Source organism: Pelophylax lessonae, assembly GCF_965119305.1.
Source record: "Pelophylax lessonae genome assembly, chromosome: 13".
Classification (NCBI taxonomy): Eukaryota; Metazoa; Chordata; class Amphibia; order Anura; family Ranidae; genus Pelophylax; species Pelophylax lessonae.
In genome coordinates, this window is record NC_138780.1 from 107990999 (window position 1) to 108008952 (window position 17954).

At 42.4% G+C, this 17954-nt stretch overlaps 1 protein-coding gene across 1 annotated transcript; it reads left to right on the forward strand.

Moving 5' to 3' along the window:
* Positions 1 to 12850: 12850 nt before the first annotated feature.
* On the forward strand, positions 12851 to 13042 carry LOC309569197 (small nuclear ribonucleoprotein F-like; the record flags this gene model as incomplete). Its single annotated transcript, XM_082274954.1, has 1 exon — positions 12851 to 13042. One exon carries the CDS (start codon positions 12851 to 12853, stop codon positions 13040 to 13042), a length of 192 nt encoding a protein of 63 aa, XP_082131080.1.
* Between the last annotated feature and the right edge of the window lie 4912 nt (positions 13043 to 17954).

The following is a 17954-nucleotide window of genomic DNA, read 5'->3' on the forward strand; positions in this document are numbered from 1 at the left end:
ACAATGCTTGCACAACTCTTCTAAACTTAGAACATGGAACAGATGTTGCTCCTAATTAACAAATGTTTTGTTAATTATGAGAAATTAGTTCTCTGTTCTGCCATGTCTGTGACAGGCAGCACAGAGTGAGCTGGAGCTGCATGCTCTGATCTCTTTGCTGGTAGGCTTAGTAGGCCTAGAGCGAGGGAAGGAGGAGGATGTTAAGGCTGCCATACATGGATTGAAATATGACTGGTTCAACCAGTCGAATATTCATCAATGTACAGTATGGGCAAGTTGGTTGTACAGAAGTCCATCGGTAGATTGATTTCTGGACCACCAGCTTGTAGGGTTTTTCCCCAAAATATCAGTGCCACCAGCTATAGCCTGCTGCACTGATCAGTGAAATCTGACAGTGTGGAAGTCTCCCTGCTGTCAAAATACAATATCCACCCATCCACATCCACACAAATTATAACCAAATAAATACTATAGCATGTGCATGTCATATTACAAATAACATTTCTAAATATAAAAGAAAACCAACATGGCTAAATAGGAAATGTTAGGTTTGACATAGCATAAGACTATGACCCCTTTAACACTTGCAGACTGTTCAGATCCGCCTGTCAGTTTTTCGGGCGGACCTGATCGGATGCCCCATGCATCTCTATGGGGCATCGGAGGTCAGTGGAGACATGACCGCTGACATCCGATCCGATCCTGTCCGTCAAATCCGGACGGATAGAAACCCTATTTTCCATCCATCTGGCGGATCGGATAGGATGAGAGTGGACAGGCGGTCCATTCTCATCCGATTCCCCTATAGAGGAGAGCGGGGATCTGACACCTCCATGTCTGCGCACAGATCGGAGATGGAGCTGTGATCTGCCTGCTCAGCGGGGGATCGGTCGACGGAACGGAGCCATGTGAAAGGGGCCTAAAGCATATAAAATAGTGAGGGTACGAAAATTTCACTATTAAGGTTTACAAAAACCTGTGACAGTGCAAGCCACTACCACTGTAAGGATGAATTCACCCATACTACAGTGACAGGTGTTTTACTACAGTAGAACACCTGTTACCGCAAGGAAACAATTGTTTTCTAGGTTCGCTGCAGTGTGCAGTGATGAAACACACAGACATACTGCATTTTATCGCAGTGCACAGTGCCGGATCTCATTGCAATGTATGGCAGCACAGCGCATCGTGTTCTGGTAGCCATGAATGAAGTGTACGTATTGTACACTTCAAATAAAATCTGTAAACCCCTACTGCAGCTTGCAACGGAGAGCTGTCACAGCTGGAAAGTGCTCAACAGGTCACCTTTGTAGTGTGAATGAAGCCTGAAAATTGATGTTGGAATGACACAGGGTGCGCACAACTGCAGAATGAGAGGCTTGGGCATGTTAATTGTGAGCAGAGAAAACTGTGTTTACAGCTATCCCTAGGTTTTATAATCCTGGATTTGGATCTGCAGCTTGAATGCTTCAAAGTGTCTTGGGTGGAATGAAGCCTTTAATCGGGTGTGCAGGTCACACTAGATACCTGTAGGCTGTGTGAGAGTACAGGTTTGCACACTCCAATGCTTGGGGGTCCTACTGATTCTGCATGAACCTTGCTTGTTCATGCAGAATCAGTAGGACCCCCAAGCATTACACTTGCCACCGTCACCTGCCACAAGATGCAGCATGTCACTTGACATGTCTCCTGCCACCAGTTGCAGCTTGTCACCTGTCACATATTCTGCCACCAGATGCAGCTTGTCACTTGCCGTGTCGCCTGCCCCCTGATGCATCTTGTCGCCTGCAACCAGATGTAGCTTGTCACTTTTCACCAGATGCAGCTAGTCACCTGCCTGAAAGATAACTCTTTTTTCTGCCTCATCCCAGAGCTATGGCACCCAAACGTGTAAACCGGCACATGCACAGTTGCGGGTGGAACAGCGGGGCGGGCGGGTATGATGTAATCCCTCTGCTCGCTCACTGCACCTCTGATGGAGCAGCCTTCGTGGCCTGGCTGTGAAGGCAGATCAGCAGTGATGCAGCGCGGGTGGTGAGAAGTGATGTCATCTCTCTTGCAATGCAGCCTTCATGGCCTAGTACATATATTTTGTATTCTCTATCTACACCTCCTCCCTAGGTCAGCTGATATCCAATATTTCTATGCTGATGACACCCCAATCTATTTTTTTTTTCACATCAGCTCACCCAGTCACATTAGTATCGATGTCACACCACTTCCTCAAAATCAATACATCTAAATCTTTGCCATCAGCTACATCACTAGCCTTGTCTAAAAATAAAAACCAGACTGTTCTCTTTGCTCGTCCTAAGACCTCCTGCTCTGTAGCTCCCTCTTCACCTTCTCCCATGCTCCCCTACAGAACTTTTCTAGAGCCTCTCCCATCCTCTGGAAATCTTTAACCAAATCTATTCAACGACCTCCTACTTTATCCACCTTTAGACAATCCCTGAAAAAACATCTCTTTTAAGAAGCCCATCCAGCTTCTACCTAAAAAATTAACTTTTTTTTTTTCTCCACCAGTTATCCCCCACAGTGATTACCTTTTCTATCACTTAACCCTCTCTTTTAGATTGTAAGCTCTAGCATGCAGGGCCCTGTGATTCCTTTTGTATTGAACAGTATTATAACTATGGATGGATAAATTAAGGTGTGTCTATTTATGGGTTAGAATTAATGACAAAAATTTACAAAAAGGTACCAACATTCCCATATAAGCTATTCAAAAGAACGTTGCTCTAAACGTTTAGAGCTCTCGCTGTAGCGAGATTGGAGAGGGCTAGAGGACCAAGAAATGGGACTTTAAGGGTACCAGGTAGAGATCAAAAATTCATGAATATATATAAAATCATTAAAGCTTTATTAATCACACATATAAAATCATCCACACTACAAGTGAACGAGAAGGAAAAAAAAAAAACTAAGAAAAAATTGGGATACATCACATGAGTAAATGCAAAAGTGTTACAAGACCATATACATATGTGTGAAAGTGGCTTATCCGGTGAATACCCCGGCTCTTGTCCACAAAAAAGCGCCTTTTTTTGTGGACAAGAGCCGGGTTATTCACTGGATGTGTGATTAATAAAGCTTTAATGATTTTATATATATTCGTGAATTTTTGATCTCTACCTGGTACCCTTAAAGTCCCATTTCTTGGTCCTCTAGCCCTCTCCAATCTCGCTACGGCGAGAGCTCTAAACGTTTAGAGCAATGTTCTTTTGAATAGTATTATAACTATAATGTCTACCTTCATTTTGTAAAGTGCTGTGCAAAGTGTTGGCGCTATATATAAATCCTGCATAATAATAATAATAAAATGATCCATCTCTAAGAGGAGAATTTAGGATAGAATCCAGCTGAGCTTGAAAAGTTGACAAGTTGTTCTCGTTAAAGTTCAAGGCCTACCTTTAACTAAAAGTCCCAGCAGAATCCTTGAATTATAAGCCAAGAAGCTAAGAATTCTATGCCGTTCTCCTAACAGCAGTGTTCCACGGCTGTTTTGTAATAAACGTAACAAGGCTTCCCCCTGTAAACCACACAAAGTGCTGTTTTTCTTGCCATCAGAAGTTTTCCCTGGAATTAACTTTTAAAGATTGGCAACACTACATCCTGATACTGCCATAGCCTAAAAGCTAAACTGGCACAACACTGATTCAGACCAACTAAAGAAACCTGTTTAATGATACAGATTCTTTCTTGTATTTCAATAAAGCTCAGCAGGGTGCAAATTGCTGCCGTACAATCACACATTCTGCACCTGAAGCAATTGTATGGGCTAAATACACAGCCTGTGGTGGATTATTGCTGTAATCACATCCTTTTTTAACCTTCTTGTACAGCATGTGATGAGTTAAATATTACAGAACAATAAAGGTTAGCAATTGCACTTCAATCAGCTTCAAAATAAGCTCAGTGTGACAACATTATTGCCAATAATCTCATCCAAAAGAATACGCAAAAGTTCATAGTGTGGAATGGTTGGTGCACACTCTTTCACATAACTAACTTAAAGTGAGCTCAGCTCGGAGCTTTTGTTTAGACTGATGATAGGTGACAGCAATACATACACTGCTTGACTTTCTGATAATTAAGGGGTCAGCGAAGGAAAAAAAAACAGCTGCGTTATATAATAGAAAATTTTATGTACGCTGCAAAACAAGCAACATATTCAAAGAGTTTTTCAATACAGGACAAACTGCCTTATTTAGGGCACTGAATAGAACCAAAGTGTGAAATGCACAGTAAACCAGCCACCAATCAGATTACAGTAACATCAACTGATATATATATATATATATATATATATATATATATATATATTGTATATATAAATACAGGTGTATCTCATAAAATTAGAATATCATCAAAAAGTTAATTTATTTCAGTAATTAATTTTAATTTGAAACACATGTATTTAATATAGATTTTTTTTCAAAACATTTCTTTCCTTAATTTTAATGATTTTGACTTACAGGTAATGAAAACCCAAAATTCAATATCTCAGAAAATTAGAATATTACATAAGCCCCAAAAAAAGAAGGATTTTTAATACAGACATGTTGGCTTACTGAAAAGTATGGCCATGTACAGTATAGTATGCACCAAATACTTGGTCAGGGCTCCTTTTGCATTAATTACTGCATCGTAGCATGAAGATGATCAGCCTGTGGCACTGCTGAGGTGTTATGGAAGCCCAGGTTTTTGATAGTGGCTTTCAGCTCGTCTGCATTGTTGGGTCCGGTGTCTCTCATCTTCCTCTTGACAATAACCCACAGATTCTCTATGAGGTTTAGGTCAGGCAAGTTTTCTGTTCAATCAAGCACAGTGATACCATGATCATTAAACCAGGTATTGGTACTTTTGCAGTGTGGGCAGGTGCCAAGTCCTACTGGAAAATGAAATCAGCATCTCCATAAAGCTGGTCAGAAGAGGGAAGCATGAAGTTCTCTAGAATTTCTGGTAGAGGGCTGCATTGACTTTGGACTTGATAAAACAAAGTGGACCAACACCAGGAGATGTCATGGCTCCCCAAATCATACTATACTGTACATGGACACACTTTTACAGGTATTGGTACTTTCGCAGTGTGGGCAGGTGCCAAGTCCTACTGGAAAATGAAATCTCCATAAAGCTGGTCAGCAGAGGGAAGCATGAAGTTCTCTAGAATTTCCTGGTAGAGGGCTGCACTGACTCTCGACTTGATAAAACAAAGTGGACCAACACCAGCAGATGTCATGGTACTATACTGTACATGGACACACTTTTCTGTAAGCCAACATTTCTGTATTAAAAATCCATTTTTTTATTGGTCTCATTTAATATTGTAATTTTCTGAGATACTGAATTTTGGGTTTTCACTAGCTGGAAGCCACAATCATCAAAATTTAAAAGAAAACAATTCTTGAAATATAACACATCTATATTAAGTTTCCCTTTTTGAATTTAATTACTGAAATAAATTAACTTTTTGATGATATTCTAATTTTATGAGATGCCTGTATATATATATATATATATATATATATACATACATATACACACAAACGCTAATATAAAAATACAAATTTACACTTGCATTTGGGGGACAGTAAAAATAGGCGGTTGAAAAAGGCAGCTGGACGGAGGGTGCACATATGCCATGCAAAGCATTGCTGCTTTGATTCAGCTTATGCAATGTATTCAAGTGACTGGGCCGCACTGCAATCACGACCAACCACATTTATGTAAAACTTTCATCCTAAAAGGAAAACCAACTGTTGCTGTAACTGCTTATAGTGTTAGCTAGAGTCCATCTTCAATTTGTTTGTGTATCTAAATTTTCTGGTACATGTAACCCCCCCCAGATTAACAATGCTGCTGTCCAATGGTGCCCCTTGTGCTCCTTCATTTAAAGTGGAGGTACTCTAATATAGGAAGTGTGTTACTAGCCAGATTACCAGGTGAAAACAGATGGAAAAATGCTAATTGGTAAATTATAATATATTACATTTTTGGTTTAATACGGCTTGAATGTCTGTCAGCCATACCTACTCCACTCTATAAAACGTGATCCACCATAGTTTGCTGTTCACAAGAGAATTACATGTGTAAACAAGCCCCTGTTAGAACAAATCTTCCCCAAACAGATGCACCTCTAAAATAAGAATGAACACTTATTTTCCATTGCCTGTACTACCAGAACACTGATGCATTAAGTAGAAATCTTCCTCTGAAGCCCCCCAAGGAAATTGACAGGGTAGACAGGATAACTCCCCAAAATAGAACCAGTATGTGATCAGCAGAGGAACCAATTCAATAAAAAGTTGCTTCCAAGTGGATTCTTTAAGAAGGTTGGTATTTATTAACTATAAAAACAGGTAAAACACAATCAACCTTTTCCTGATTAAGTGACAATGAAAGAGCAAAAAAATGCGTTAATGGTGTTTTAATTTGTTTTTATGATCAATAAATACCAACTTTGAATAATCCACTTGAAAGCTTATTTTACTTGAATGGACATCTAATAATGTGAGTATACACTTACTACACTTTTTGCAATACTGTTTCCATACGTTCAAGTGACTTCTACTCTTAGTAGTTCTCTCTCTTAGTAGGTTCTACTTCTACTCTTAGTAGGTGCTCTCTCTTAGTAGGTTCTACTTCTACTCTTAGTAGTTCTCTCTCTTAGTAGGTTCTCTCTCATGGCTTCTTATCACTCTTTTTCTCCTTTTCTTTGCTATCTAGCACATACAGTAACTCCTCATTAAGGAAATCGACATGTCCACGATTGTTTCCTGGGTCTCAACCTCATAGTTCTCACTAGTTACCTGCTGACCTCTACATCACACTCACTACTGTATCCTGAAATTTATGTGGAGGTTGGTGGGGTGAACCAGTCCAGCCATGCACGGCTCGAATCTCGATCTCGGCAGGTTCAGTTAATTGCAGGCTGATTGTACCAAGTTGATCGATTGATCAACTTGGGTACAACCAACCTGCCAGATTCACTTGAGATAATCACTAGGGGCTGCTATAGCCATGAACAATAATCACTGTCTTCTCCCAGCGGGGAAGGCTTCCCCCGCTCGCCCCCGCCGGCAGCAGACATTTGCTCAGAAGGAGGGATTCCCCTGTCAGCACTGTCTGTGTTAATGGGGGAAGTGTGGTTGCAGGAAAGAAATTTGCACCATGTATGGCCTGCCTAATAGCTGCTGGGGACCCAGTAGATCAATGCTCTCAGGGGTATTGGTTTTCTTTCAGACTTCGGAGGATGATTTCTACTAAATAGAAAAGCATTTTGACAGTTTAGGCAGCAGGAAAGGTAAGTACTTATAGTCTTATTTTGCAAGTATTTCTGTTTGGGAGCCTCTTTTCATTATATGGTTGCACTAAACACATGTCTAGCAAACAGTATAATAAAATTTGGACATGTTCCACATATTGAAATTTAGGATGAGTCAACCGACTTCATCAAGTTAATTCCTTCTGATCAGGCCCACACAAACTTTAAAATATAAAAATTCAAGTGAGCAATTTGTACTAAAAACAGTCTGCTCTTAAAGTACATGCAAACTCTTAGTGAATAACATTTAGTTTGCTAAAGCACTGTGTGGGACATTTAATTCTGTTGCACAGCTTGGCAATGGTAAACAGTGAAGCAGATTTAGGACAGATTTGAGATAATATTATGCTTCATTCATAAATCCCCCCCCCCCTCCCCTTAGCTGCTCTACAATAGCCTTGCAACAGAATAAAAAAAAAACCTTCCCTACCAGTCCTTCATTGTGTATTTTTTTCAGTAAGACTCTGTCTTATCCTACTAAAAATCTCACTAACCCGTCTCATCTCCAGTTTAAAATTTTTCGCAGACCTGCACAAATCTGTCACAATTGGATGCCCAGGATTCCAGGTGCAGGGATCATAAAATACACATAAAAACTGTCACATAGACTTTGTTAATTGGCAAGCAGCCTGATTTTCTTCTTGCAAATCACTAATGCTCTTGATAGATGTCCTTCTGTGAATCCTAAATGTTTGCCTTTTTCTTTAAATAAGATGCATCTGTTTTCATCCTTTGTTATATCTCAGTAGTGCTGATCTCCTGCGGCTGTTTAAAACCACTTTCTGTCTACATGTATGCACTCCAGTGATGGCAGTGTAGCACCCTCCTAGGTAGTTGCTAGAGAGAGAGAGAGAGTATAGTTTTGGATATTTTCTGCTTACCAGAGAGATTGCCACGTAAATCTATATTGTTCTCTGCCTACCAGAGAGCAGGATCTGCTAGTGAAGTCTGCTGAAGGTGCTCAGGTGCAGCTCAGTTTGTCTGAAGTGTTTCACACTGGTCCAATAGGGAGGCATATTGGACAGTGGGAGGAAACCTGATAAATGAGTACACAGGCATTTAGTTCAGCCCTGGTGATTGGCAGAAGAAAGAGCCTCAGTGCATGCTGTGATACTGTATAAATGGCAAGGGCACATATGCTGGGGCGCTTTTTCAGCTGGAATACAGTGTAACGGTGGGACATGGCGGCTGCCCCTCTTATGTAGAAGTTGCCATGCCACCTCAGGTGGTCGACCTGAAGGCCTGAGAGTCAGAAAGGAGCTGAACCCGGAGGTCCTACATAGCTGACTGGAAGGGAGACACTGGAAAGGATCTGATTCTGCATATAGTGAGTACAGATCTGTGTCACAGGGCCTGTCCTGAGAGGGCAACCCCTTCAACTAGAAGAATCAATGGACGGGTGTGTTAGGGTACCAGGAAACCAGACCACACAGGGATGCAGGTAAAATAAAGCAGTTTATTGGAGCAAACAACAATAAACACACAGCAAGAGTGAGGAAGTGAGAGCCAAAATAAGCCGGGGTCAAGTCCAGAAGCGGGTAGTCATCCAAGCGAGGGTCAAGCCCAGAAGCGAGTAGTCTGCTAATGTAGGGTCAAGAGCCAGGAGAGTCATCAGCCAAGCCAGGTCATACACAGTGGAACACGGAGAACAGAAGACTGCTAGCAGACATGCACCTTGGAGCACAAATGCAAGGGCAAGGACTGCAACCCATCAGGTGATATAGTCAGGTGTGCAGCATCATCACTGTGCGACATCCAGGCAGCAGGCAAGTGATGATGCAATCAGAGTTTATAAGAGGCAGCAGTCTGTACATGTCCAAGATGGCTGCCAACAGGAGGGCAAGGTAAGACCTTTACAGGGTGTCAGTCAAGGGGATGCTAGAGAGTGTTACTGAAAATAATGTAGTGCAACAAGTCTGCTGCTGGAGAGAGCAAGAAGACTTAGCACCTTCCATACAAGTGACAGTATGGATAAAGCAGTCTGACTGCTTCCACAAGTAACCTGGTGAGGCCAAGTGAGAGATGTCCTTAGAAACTGTAAATAGTTCAAGTTGGAGTATACCACTATTCCCTTCTCCCATCCAAGTTCCACAATAAATACCAAAAATTTACTATTTATTGAGTAACGAGCCATTTGGAGTAAGGATGGATGCTACAGCAGCATAGCATTTCTCAGGTTGTTGTATTGATGGTGATGTGTTGAGATGGCCACTGATATTATCTATTAGAAGTTCATATGACAATGACCATGTGGGACCACAACTGCAGGACAAGGTTTGACACCCCAAAATGCATTACCACACAGTCCACAGTATTTCTCATCCATGTGATATACACACTCAGTATGCTGCTCCTGCTGGCTCTTCCTGGTGTTCCCCTGGACAACTTTCTGGTTCCAAGCACCTTACATTACATCCACGCGGAGGGGCTTGCTCACCATTGACCACCTTGAAGGTTACCACCTGCTGGAGCCTTATTGATACATGTTTAAATGTCTTTTAAACTTGAGTGCATATTTATTGTTTTTTATTTTACCAATATGTTTTAATAAAATGCCACACTTAGGTAGTTGTGCTTTTCTCTCCTTTATTCTGTTTATACATGAGCTAAGGTCTCGACCGAGCCGAGTTGAGCCTGAACCCATACTGTCACATGATAGCAGGTCACTGACCCAGTCAGGTACAGCCAGATTATTCTAGGCCCTAAAGCTGCACGTAACAAGGAGGCAGTGGTGTTGGTTATATTATTGACCTACAGTGGTCTCATGGCCATTCTTGGAAAATGTATTTAACTAAATATGGCCATGTGGCTACTTTAGGTCAATGATGTCACCAGCATCCTCAGGAATTCCCCAGCCATAGCAGATTAGGATGGCAGTTTGCTATAATGTGACAGTTTCCCGCAGGTCCAGGTCAAACTTTAGCTCATCACTAGCTCTCACTAGTGTTGGGCAAACGGTTTGGCCCGAGCATGAGTTCAGGACGAACATTGGCTGTTCACCCCATTCGAGGAACACCCGAATTTGCAGGGTGTGGGCGGGTATTCACCCCACTGAATGCCTTGCAGTGCACTGCACGCTGCACAGTGCCTTCTGCTCCCTGATTGGGCAAAGCTTTGCCCAATCAGGGCATGGTAAAAGCTGGTTGTTAAGTAGCGGGGCCGGGAAGCCGACCCGCAGCATCCTTAACAACCAATGGGTCATCAAGTATCAATGGGCTTCCCCGCTGACAGCTGAATATATAAAAAAACATTTGGCAGTAAAAATTGTAAAAAAAAAATCACAGGGGTCCCCCCAGTGCATACCAGACCCTTATTTGAGCACCCCCCCTGAACCATACCAGGCCACATGTCATCAACATGGGGGAGTGCTTTGGGGCAGGGGGGCTCTGCCTAGTCCTTCCTAGTTCTGCTAGGAAGGATGCAACACAGGGCTCAGGGCTGGAGCTTGTTTTGACGCCACGTCTCCATACAGCTGGTGGTGATGCTGCGAGATCTGTTAGCTCCACCCCCGCCTTCTCCTCCTCCATGCCCTCCTCTGCTGAATTGTCCTATAAACCACCAGTACCCTCTAAGGGTTCAAGGGGCTATTCAATGAGTCAGGCTAAAAGATGCCATGCAGTACTTCAGCTGGTCTGTCTAGGGGACAGGAGCCACACTGGAGTAGAGATTCTTTGGCTCTTCAGGGGCAGGCCCAGAGGTAGTTCATGCCATGGAAGCTTGAGCCAGGAATGGTGGTGTGCAATAATGCCACTAACCATCTGTCCAACAATTTTGACAGGGAAAGTGGACACATGTGCAATGTCTGGCACATGTTCTCAATTTGGTGCTGCAGCATTTCTTAAACAGGTACTGAGGTTTTCAAGATCTTCTAAGACAGGCCAGAAGAGTCTGTAACCATTTCAGGCGGTCATACACAGTCAGTGTTTGGTTGGCTGAAATCCAGCGCGAATTCCACCTGCCCGTAAACCACCTGATTTGTGACATAGACACCAGGTGGAACTCAACTTTGGCAGTGCTGCAGTGGTTGCACATGCAGAAGAGGGCCATCAACGAGTACCTGTGTGAGTATGGCACAAGGACAGGCTCTGGGGAGCTCTGCTTTTTTTCCCCATGCCAATGGCTGCTGACACCATCTCTCGTGTGTTCCAGCTGGAGCATAGTCTGCATGGCATTATAGACAGGGCACTTGAGGCAGAGAGAAAGAGGAGGACTTCCTTTTCTCTCAAGGCCTGTTCTTGCGACACCACAAAACAAACAAGATGAGAGGGAGGAGGAAGAGGATTCTGGCAGTTTTGGAGGCATTGAAGCAGAGGAAGACACATGTCAAACCTCAAGAGATGGTTTTCAGTCCCCAAAAACCTTGGAAGTAGTACCTGGCTGGGAGGAGGCAGTTCCAGATAGTGTAATCCTCAGTGAGCTAGAGGACTCTGCTTCTTATGCCCCCGCAACTTGCGGTGCATGGGCTCCCTTATTCTTCAAAGCCTATGAAAAAACCTGAGAAATTGTGGCATCAAGAGGGATCATTATTGATTGGCAACTCTCCTTGACCATCGTTACAAGGGGAAAGTCTCGTAACTCCTCCTGACCTCGCAGTTGGAGCATAGGATAAAATATCTTGAGGACAGCTTAAAGAGGAGTTTACGTAAAACACCTTTCCAGACTCTGGTAGGTTTCAGTATCATGTAAAAGGTAATTTTAAGGCTTCTGTTGGTAAAAAGAGGAGCGGTAAAGAAGTGATGCATTTAAAAAATATTTTAGTCCTTGGCGCCCAGGGCTGTAAGCTCCCACATCCCATAGGTAGCATCCGCATCATATGGTGGAAGATTATCTAGGGGCAAAAACAGACATGGAGAGCTTTCCAGTAGACAATAGGTTACTGGGTTATGAGAATAGACCACTGGCCAGAACATACCCAGTATGCAATTGAGTTGCTGGGCTGCCCTGCATTCTGCATGCTTTCTGAAAGAGCAGTTAGTGCTGCCGGAGCTTTTTTGACAGATAAAAGAGCGTGTTTTTCCACAGACTCCATTGCCAGGCTGACATTTTTCAAAATGAATCAGTCCTGGATTAGCAGCAGCTATCAAGCCCTTGATGCCGATGTCGCTGATTAAATGTTTTTGAGATCTGAAATCTCTGTAAGACTTTCTAGGTTGCCTAGCTTTGTGGGTGTTATTTTTATCTTGAAGTAATTTTTGGTATAGATTTCATGGGCACAATTAACACCCAAGGACCAATTTTTCTGCATCTATTTGACAGGTGCATATCATTTCAATTTGTTATAGCAGCTTTTATCAAAAGTACCTCTTTAGGATTATGGCGTGAAGGCACCACCAACACCCAAAGCCCAATGTTTCCGAACCTGTTTGACAGTGCATATAATTTCAGTTTTTTACAGAAAGGCCAATTATTGCTTTTATCAAGAGTACCTGTAGTCATTTCCTGGTCTCTCCGGCAATGTGTTCCCGAAGCATTCCACGGATAATTTTTTTTCTTCCTTTCACTGGTCTGTAGATCAGTGGCAGAATGAGTTTGCCACTAAACCCAAAACCATTTCATAATGTCCTTACTGGTAAGCCAGTAATAGTGAAACTGAAGTGGAGTATGGAATACAAGGGATACCTGGTCTCTGTGGATGGCTACATGAACATGCAGCTCACCAATACAGAAGAGTATGTTGATGGAGCATTGTCTGCAATTTCCAAATTAGTTTTGTAATTTTATTTTGAAACTTCTCTTTTGAGGTTATTGTTGGACATTGTTTTTGTATGTTTTGTTTTTGTATGGTTTGTTAAGAAAAATAAACAGATTTCTTTTCAAGAGTAACTTTTATAGGGTTAGGGTGTGAAGGCACCACCAACACTCAAAGCCCAATTTTTCTGCACCTGGTACTTTTATCCAAAGTCTGAGAAAGAGACACCAGACTTTATCTAAAAAAAATTGTTAATCTTGGCCTGAGTGTACTTTAATTTGGCTTCTTTACTCAAGGGTTGATCACTGTGGTGCAAAACTTTATTTCCATCCAAAAGTGCCAAAGAGACACCAGAAATTATCCAAAAACTCTCTAATCTTGTTCTGAGTGCACTCAATTCTGGCCTCATTATACAGATTGGCTCCCTAAGTTGTTGTTTACAAAATAAAGAAAGCTTGCAGGGAAAACACATTTAATTGTCATTATTTCACTTTAAGCATTAATAAAATCACTGCTCCTTTTTTTTAAAAAAAAGTTTTTGCATTGATACATGTCCTCCAGGGCAGAACCCCAGCCCCATACCCCTTTTATGGCCAATAACTTACATAAAATCTTTTGCGCTGTTCAAGAGTTCTGGCGTAAACGGAACTGGGGTTGTTTATTAATAATTACATACATGAGAGACAGAATTTGCGTATTGCAAAATTAACCCCTAGTAATCTCTGGAGGAACCTATGGAATGCTGACAGAGAAAAGCTGCTATTGAGCATTTTGTATCAAAGTGTGAATTTTAACAATTTCCTTCATAATCAATAAGTTTATAGGGCTAAAAATAAAACCTATGTGGTTCATAGGCAAAGTTAACCAGTTGTCGATCGCCAACTTATATATATATATATATATATATATATATATATATATATATATACATGTGATCCTACATTTCCAAGTAGGGCGTGAGTGTGTATAATCACAGCGGGAGCTGATCGACGGGTACTGCTAGCTCAATGTCCACCGGCACCCGCCGATCATCCTGCAGAGAGGCAGAACAACAGTCTGTCTATGTGAACTAGGCAAACCGCCGTTCTGACAGGAGTGAAGGCATGGATCCTGTGTCTCTACAAAGCAGGGACAAGGATCCATGTCTTCCCCTTGTAAATAGCACCTCCCACACTGTAATAAAACACAGGCTAGGCACACAGTTAACCATTTGATCACCCCTGATGTTAACCCCTTCCCAGCCAGTGTCATTAGAACGGTGACAGTGCATATTTTTAGCACTGATCACTGTATTAGTGTCACCTGTTCCCAAAAAAGAGTCAGTTAGTGCCTGATTGTCCACCACAATACCACAGTCCCACTATAAGTCACTAATCACCACCATTACTAGTAAAAAAATAGGTGTCCTGGAGTTTCTTCACTGTGGGGGAGCCCCAAGATCCTGGACTGTAACTCCCCAGCAGCTGCATGGCTCTGAGCTAGTGCTGACAGTTCTCCCCTTCCCTCACACAGACAGGAGAGAGAGAGCTGATCAGCTTCTCCTCCTTCTGACCCTCTCCTCCTGTGCATGCCCCACCCATACTCCCCACAGTGCTATGCCTCAGAGAAGAGGAAGTGTGGGTGGGAAGTTCGAAGCTCAGAAGCCAGAAGAGGAAAGGTGCCGACAGATGCTCACCATTCATTCACTGTAAATTGTCCCCCTCCCCCCTTCTCTCTCCTACCTCCTAGTAAGTACTGTAGTAATGTAAGAGGAACTCAGATGTAAGGGGTACACTGTGGTCTCTGATGTAAGGGGGCTTTAGTGAGGAGAGACCCCCTTACATCAGAGTTCCCCTTTACACCAGAGTCCACAGCATCCCCCTTACACCAGGTCCCCCCTTAAATCAGGGTTTCCCTTTAAATTCCAGAGTCCACAGGGATTCCCCTTACAGCGTAGGTGGAAATTCTGCTGACTCTGATGTAAGGACGGCTTTGCGGACTCTGATGTAAGGGGGCTCTGCGGACTTTGATGTAAGGAGCACTCTGTGAACTCTGATGTAAGTGGGCTCTGTGGACTCTGATGTAAGGGGGCTCTGGGGACACTGATGTAGGGAGGGCCATGTTGACTCTGATGTAAAGAGGGCTCTGTGGATGCTAAAGTAAGGAACGCTCTGTGGACTCTGATGTAAGGGGGCTCGGTGAACTCTGATGTAAGGAGTGCCCTGTGGACTCTGACTTAAGGGGAGATCTGCAGACTCTGATGTTAGGGGGCTCTGCGGACTCTGATGTAAGGGGGGCTCTGTAGCTCTGATGTAAGGAATGCTCTGTGGACTCTGATGTATATTCAGATGTAGAGAGGGAACTCTGTGGATGTAGAGAGGGACTCCTGTGATTATATCCATATGATTATAAATGCTATTTAATCACAAAATATATTTATATTGTATACTATAAAGACAGAATTGGCCTGCTCTGTTAAAGTGTTTGGGTTTGGCTTGAAGAAAAGGTGGAAACCCTACCCAAGATGGCAGGAAGGGGCCTGCTGCGGGACCATATCTAGGGCCCCGTGATGGGATTAAAGGGTCCCAAGATCAATGGGAAGGGCCCTGGGCTCGGAGGGAAGAGGGGGGGTCAGGGGGGCCTTCATGGATTCCTGCACCGGGGCCCTCAAGGTTCTAGTTATGCCTCTGATTTACAAAATAATTTACAGTTGATGACTGGGGACAAAGAGAAGGCAAATGTATTAAATACATGCATTAGCTGTTTGTATACAAAGGAACATGATGGAGCTCAAGTCCTTAATGGGGATAGTATTGATATACCCCCAAATAAATCACTATGGCTCAAAATTAACCACTTGCCGACCGCTCACATTGGTGCTACTGCGGCAAAGTGGCTCGATTCCGTCCAGCGACGTAGACCTACGTCGCTGGAGTCCCCCCCTTGTGGGCGGGGCGCGCACGCCGCCGGAGGCTCGCTCCCACTGTATTCAGTTACAGCAGGAGTCAGGCCAGTAATCGCCGCTGCTCTTCCCCGATCGTCGGGGATCGAGTGTGGAGATCCGCCCGCTTGTGTAAACAAAGCGGGCGGATCTCCTAAGTGACAGGCAGGGTCAGATTGCAGGATTCAGCATAGCTGAACCTGCGATCTGTCCCTGTGTCACACAGTCCCCTCCCCCCACACACGTCAGTAAGCACCAGGCATACATTAACCCCTTGATCACCAATAAAAATTAACCCCTTCCCTGCCAGTGTAATTTTTACAGTAACAGTGCATATTTATAGCACTGATTACTGTAGTAATGTCACTGGTACCCCCAAAAGTGTCAAAAATGTCAGTCAAGGGTCCGATCTGTCCGTCGCAATGTCGCAGTCCCGCAAAAAAAAAACGCAGATCGCCGCCATTACTAGTTAAAAAAAAAACAATAAAAATGACATACATTTCCCGTAGTTAGTAGCTGCGATAACTTTTGCGCAAACCAATCAAAATACGCTTATTGTGATTTTTTTACCAAAATATGTAGCAGAAAACAAATTGGCAAAAAAAGTAAAAAAATTTTGATTTTTACATTTTTTTGGGGGGGGGGGGGATTTCATATAAAAAAATGTGAAAAATATTGTTATTTTTTCAAAATTGTCGCTCTTTTTTTGTATATAGCGCAAAAAGTAAAATTTGCAAAGGTGATCAAATACCACCAAAAGAAAGCTCTATTTGTGGGGAAAAAAAGAACATAAATTTAATTTGGGTACAGAATCGCTCGACCGCGCAATTGTCCGTTAAAGTAACGCAGTGGTGAATCGCAAAATATGGCTTTGTCAGGAAGGGGGTAAAATCTTCTAGTCTTAAAGCGGTTAAAAATACGCTCATTGACAATTTTTTTGTCAAAGACATGTAGCTAAATACATTTTGGCCTAAATATATGACAAAAATTTTATATATTGGATATTTTTTAACTGTCAAAGTAGAAAAATATTGTTATTTTTTCAAAATTTTCTCATTTTTCGCAAAAAATAAAAAGCGCAGAGGTGATCAAATACCACCAAAAGAAAGCTCTGTTTGTGGGAAAAAAAGGACGTAAATTTTGTTTGGGTACGGCATTGCATGACCGCGCAATTGTCAGTTAAAATCGCACAGTGCCGAATCGCAAAAAGTGGCCTGGACGTAAGACAGCAAAATCCTCCGGTGGTAAAGTGGTTAATATGGTCCAGAAATATTTAGACAGAATAAATGTGAATATAGCACCAGGACTAGATGGCATAAACTCACTTTTCCTGAAAGAGTTAAGCTATGTTATTTCAAAGCCATTGTTTGACTGGCATAGTACCACTGTATTGGCATAAGGCCAATGTGGTACCTATATTTAAAAAGGGATGAAAGCCTTTGCCAAGTATCTACAGACTAGTTAACTTCTATAGTTGGGAAGATAATGGAACGTTTAATAAAATACCACATACGGTAGATGAGTTTTTGCTAGGAAAAATTTTTAGCAATATACATCATGGAATCATGAAAGACAGAAGTTGTCAAACAAATCTGAGTTCTTTTTATGAGGAGGTAAGCAAAAACTTAGACCAGCGCTTCCCAATTGGTGTCCCACGGAACCCTGTTGCTGACAAATATTACTGTCCCACTTGAAGCAATCCAAGCCATTAAGTATCTGTCTTTCACTCGCAGTGACGGTGAGTACCATCACAGTACTGTCCAAATAAACAATAAGACAATAACGTTACTCTGAGAGGTATAGTTAAACATGCGCAGTAATTAACAGAACTGAACTGCATTTACTTAGCAACAGTAAATAAAGACAGTCCTAACTTGCTATAACAGTCCATCTTTTGTCACACTGGCCAGCGAAGGAGGAAAAATAAATAAAAGCGTTGGCTGGCAATTTTGGAGACTTGAAAAAAGCACACCATTTCCCAGCAGATTAATTTGTACAATGTTAGTCTCTTACCAGAC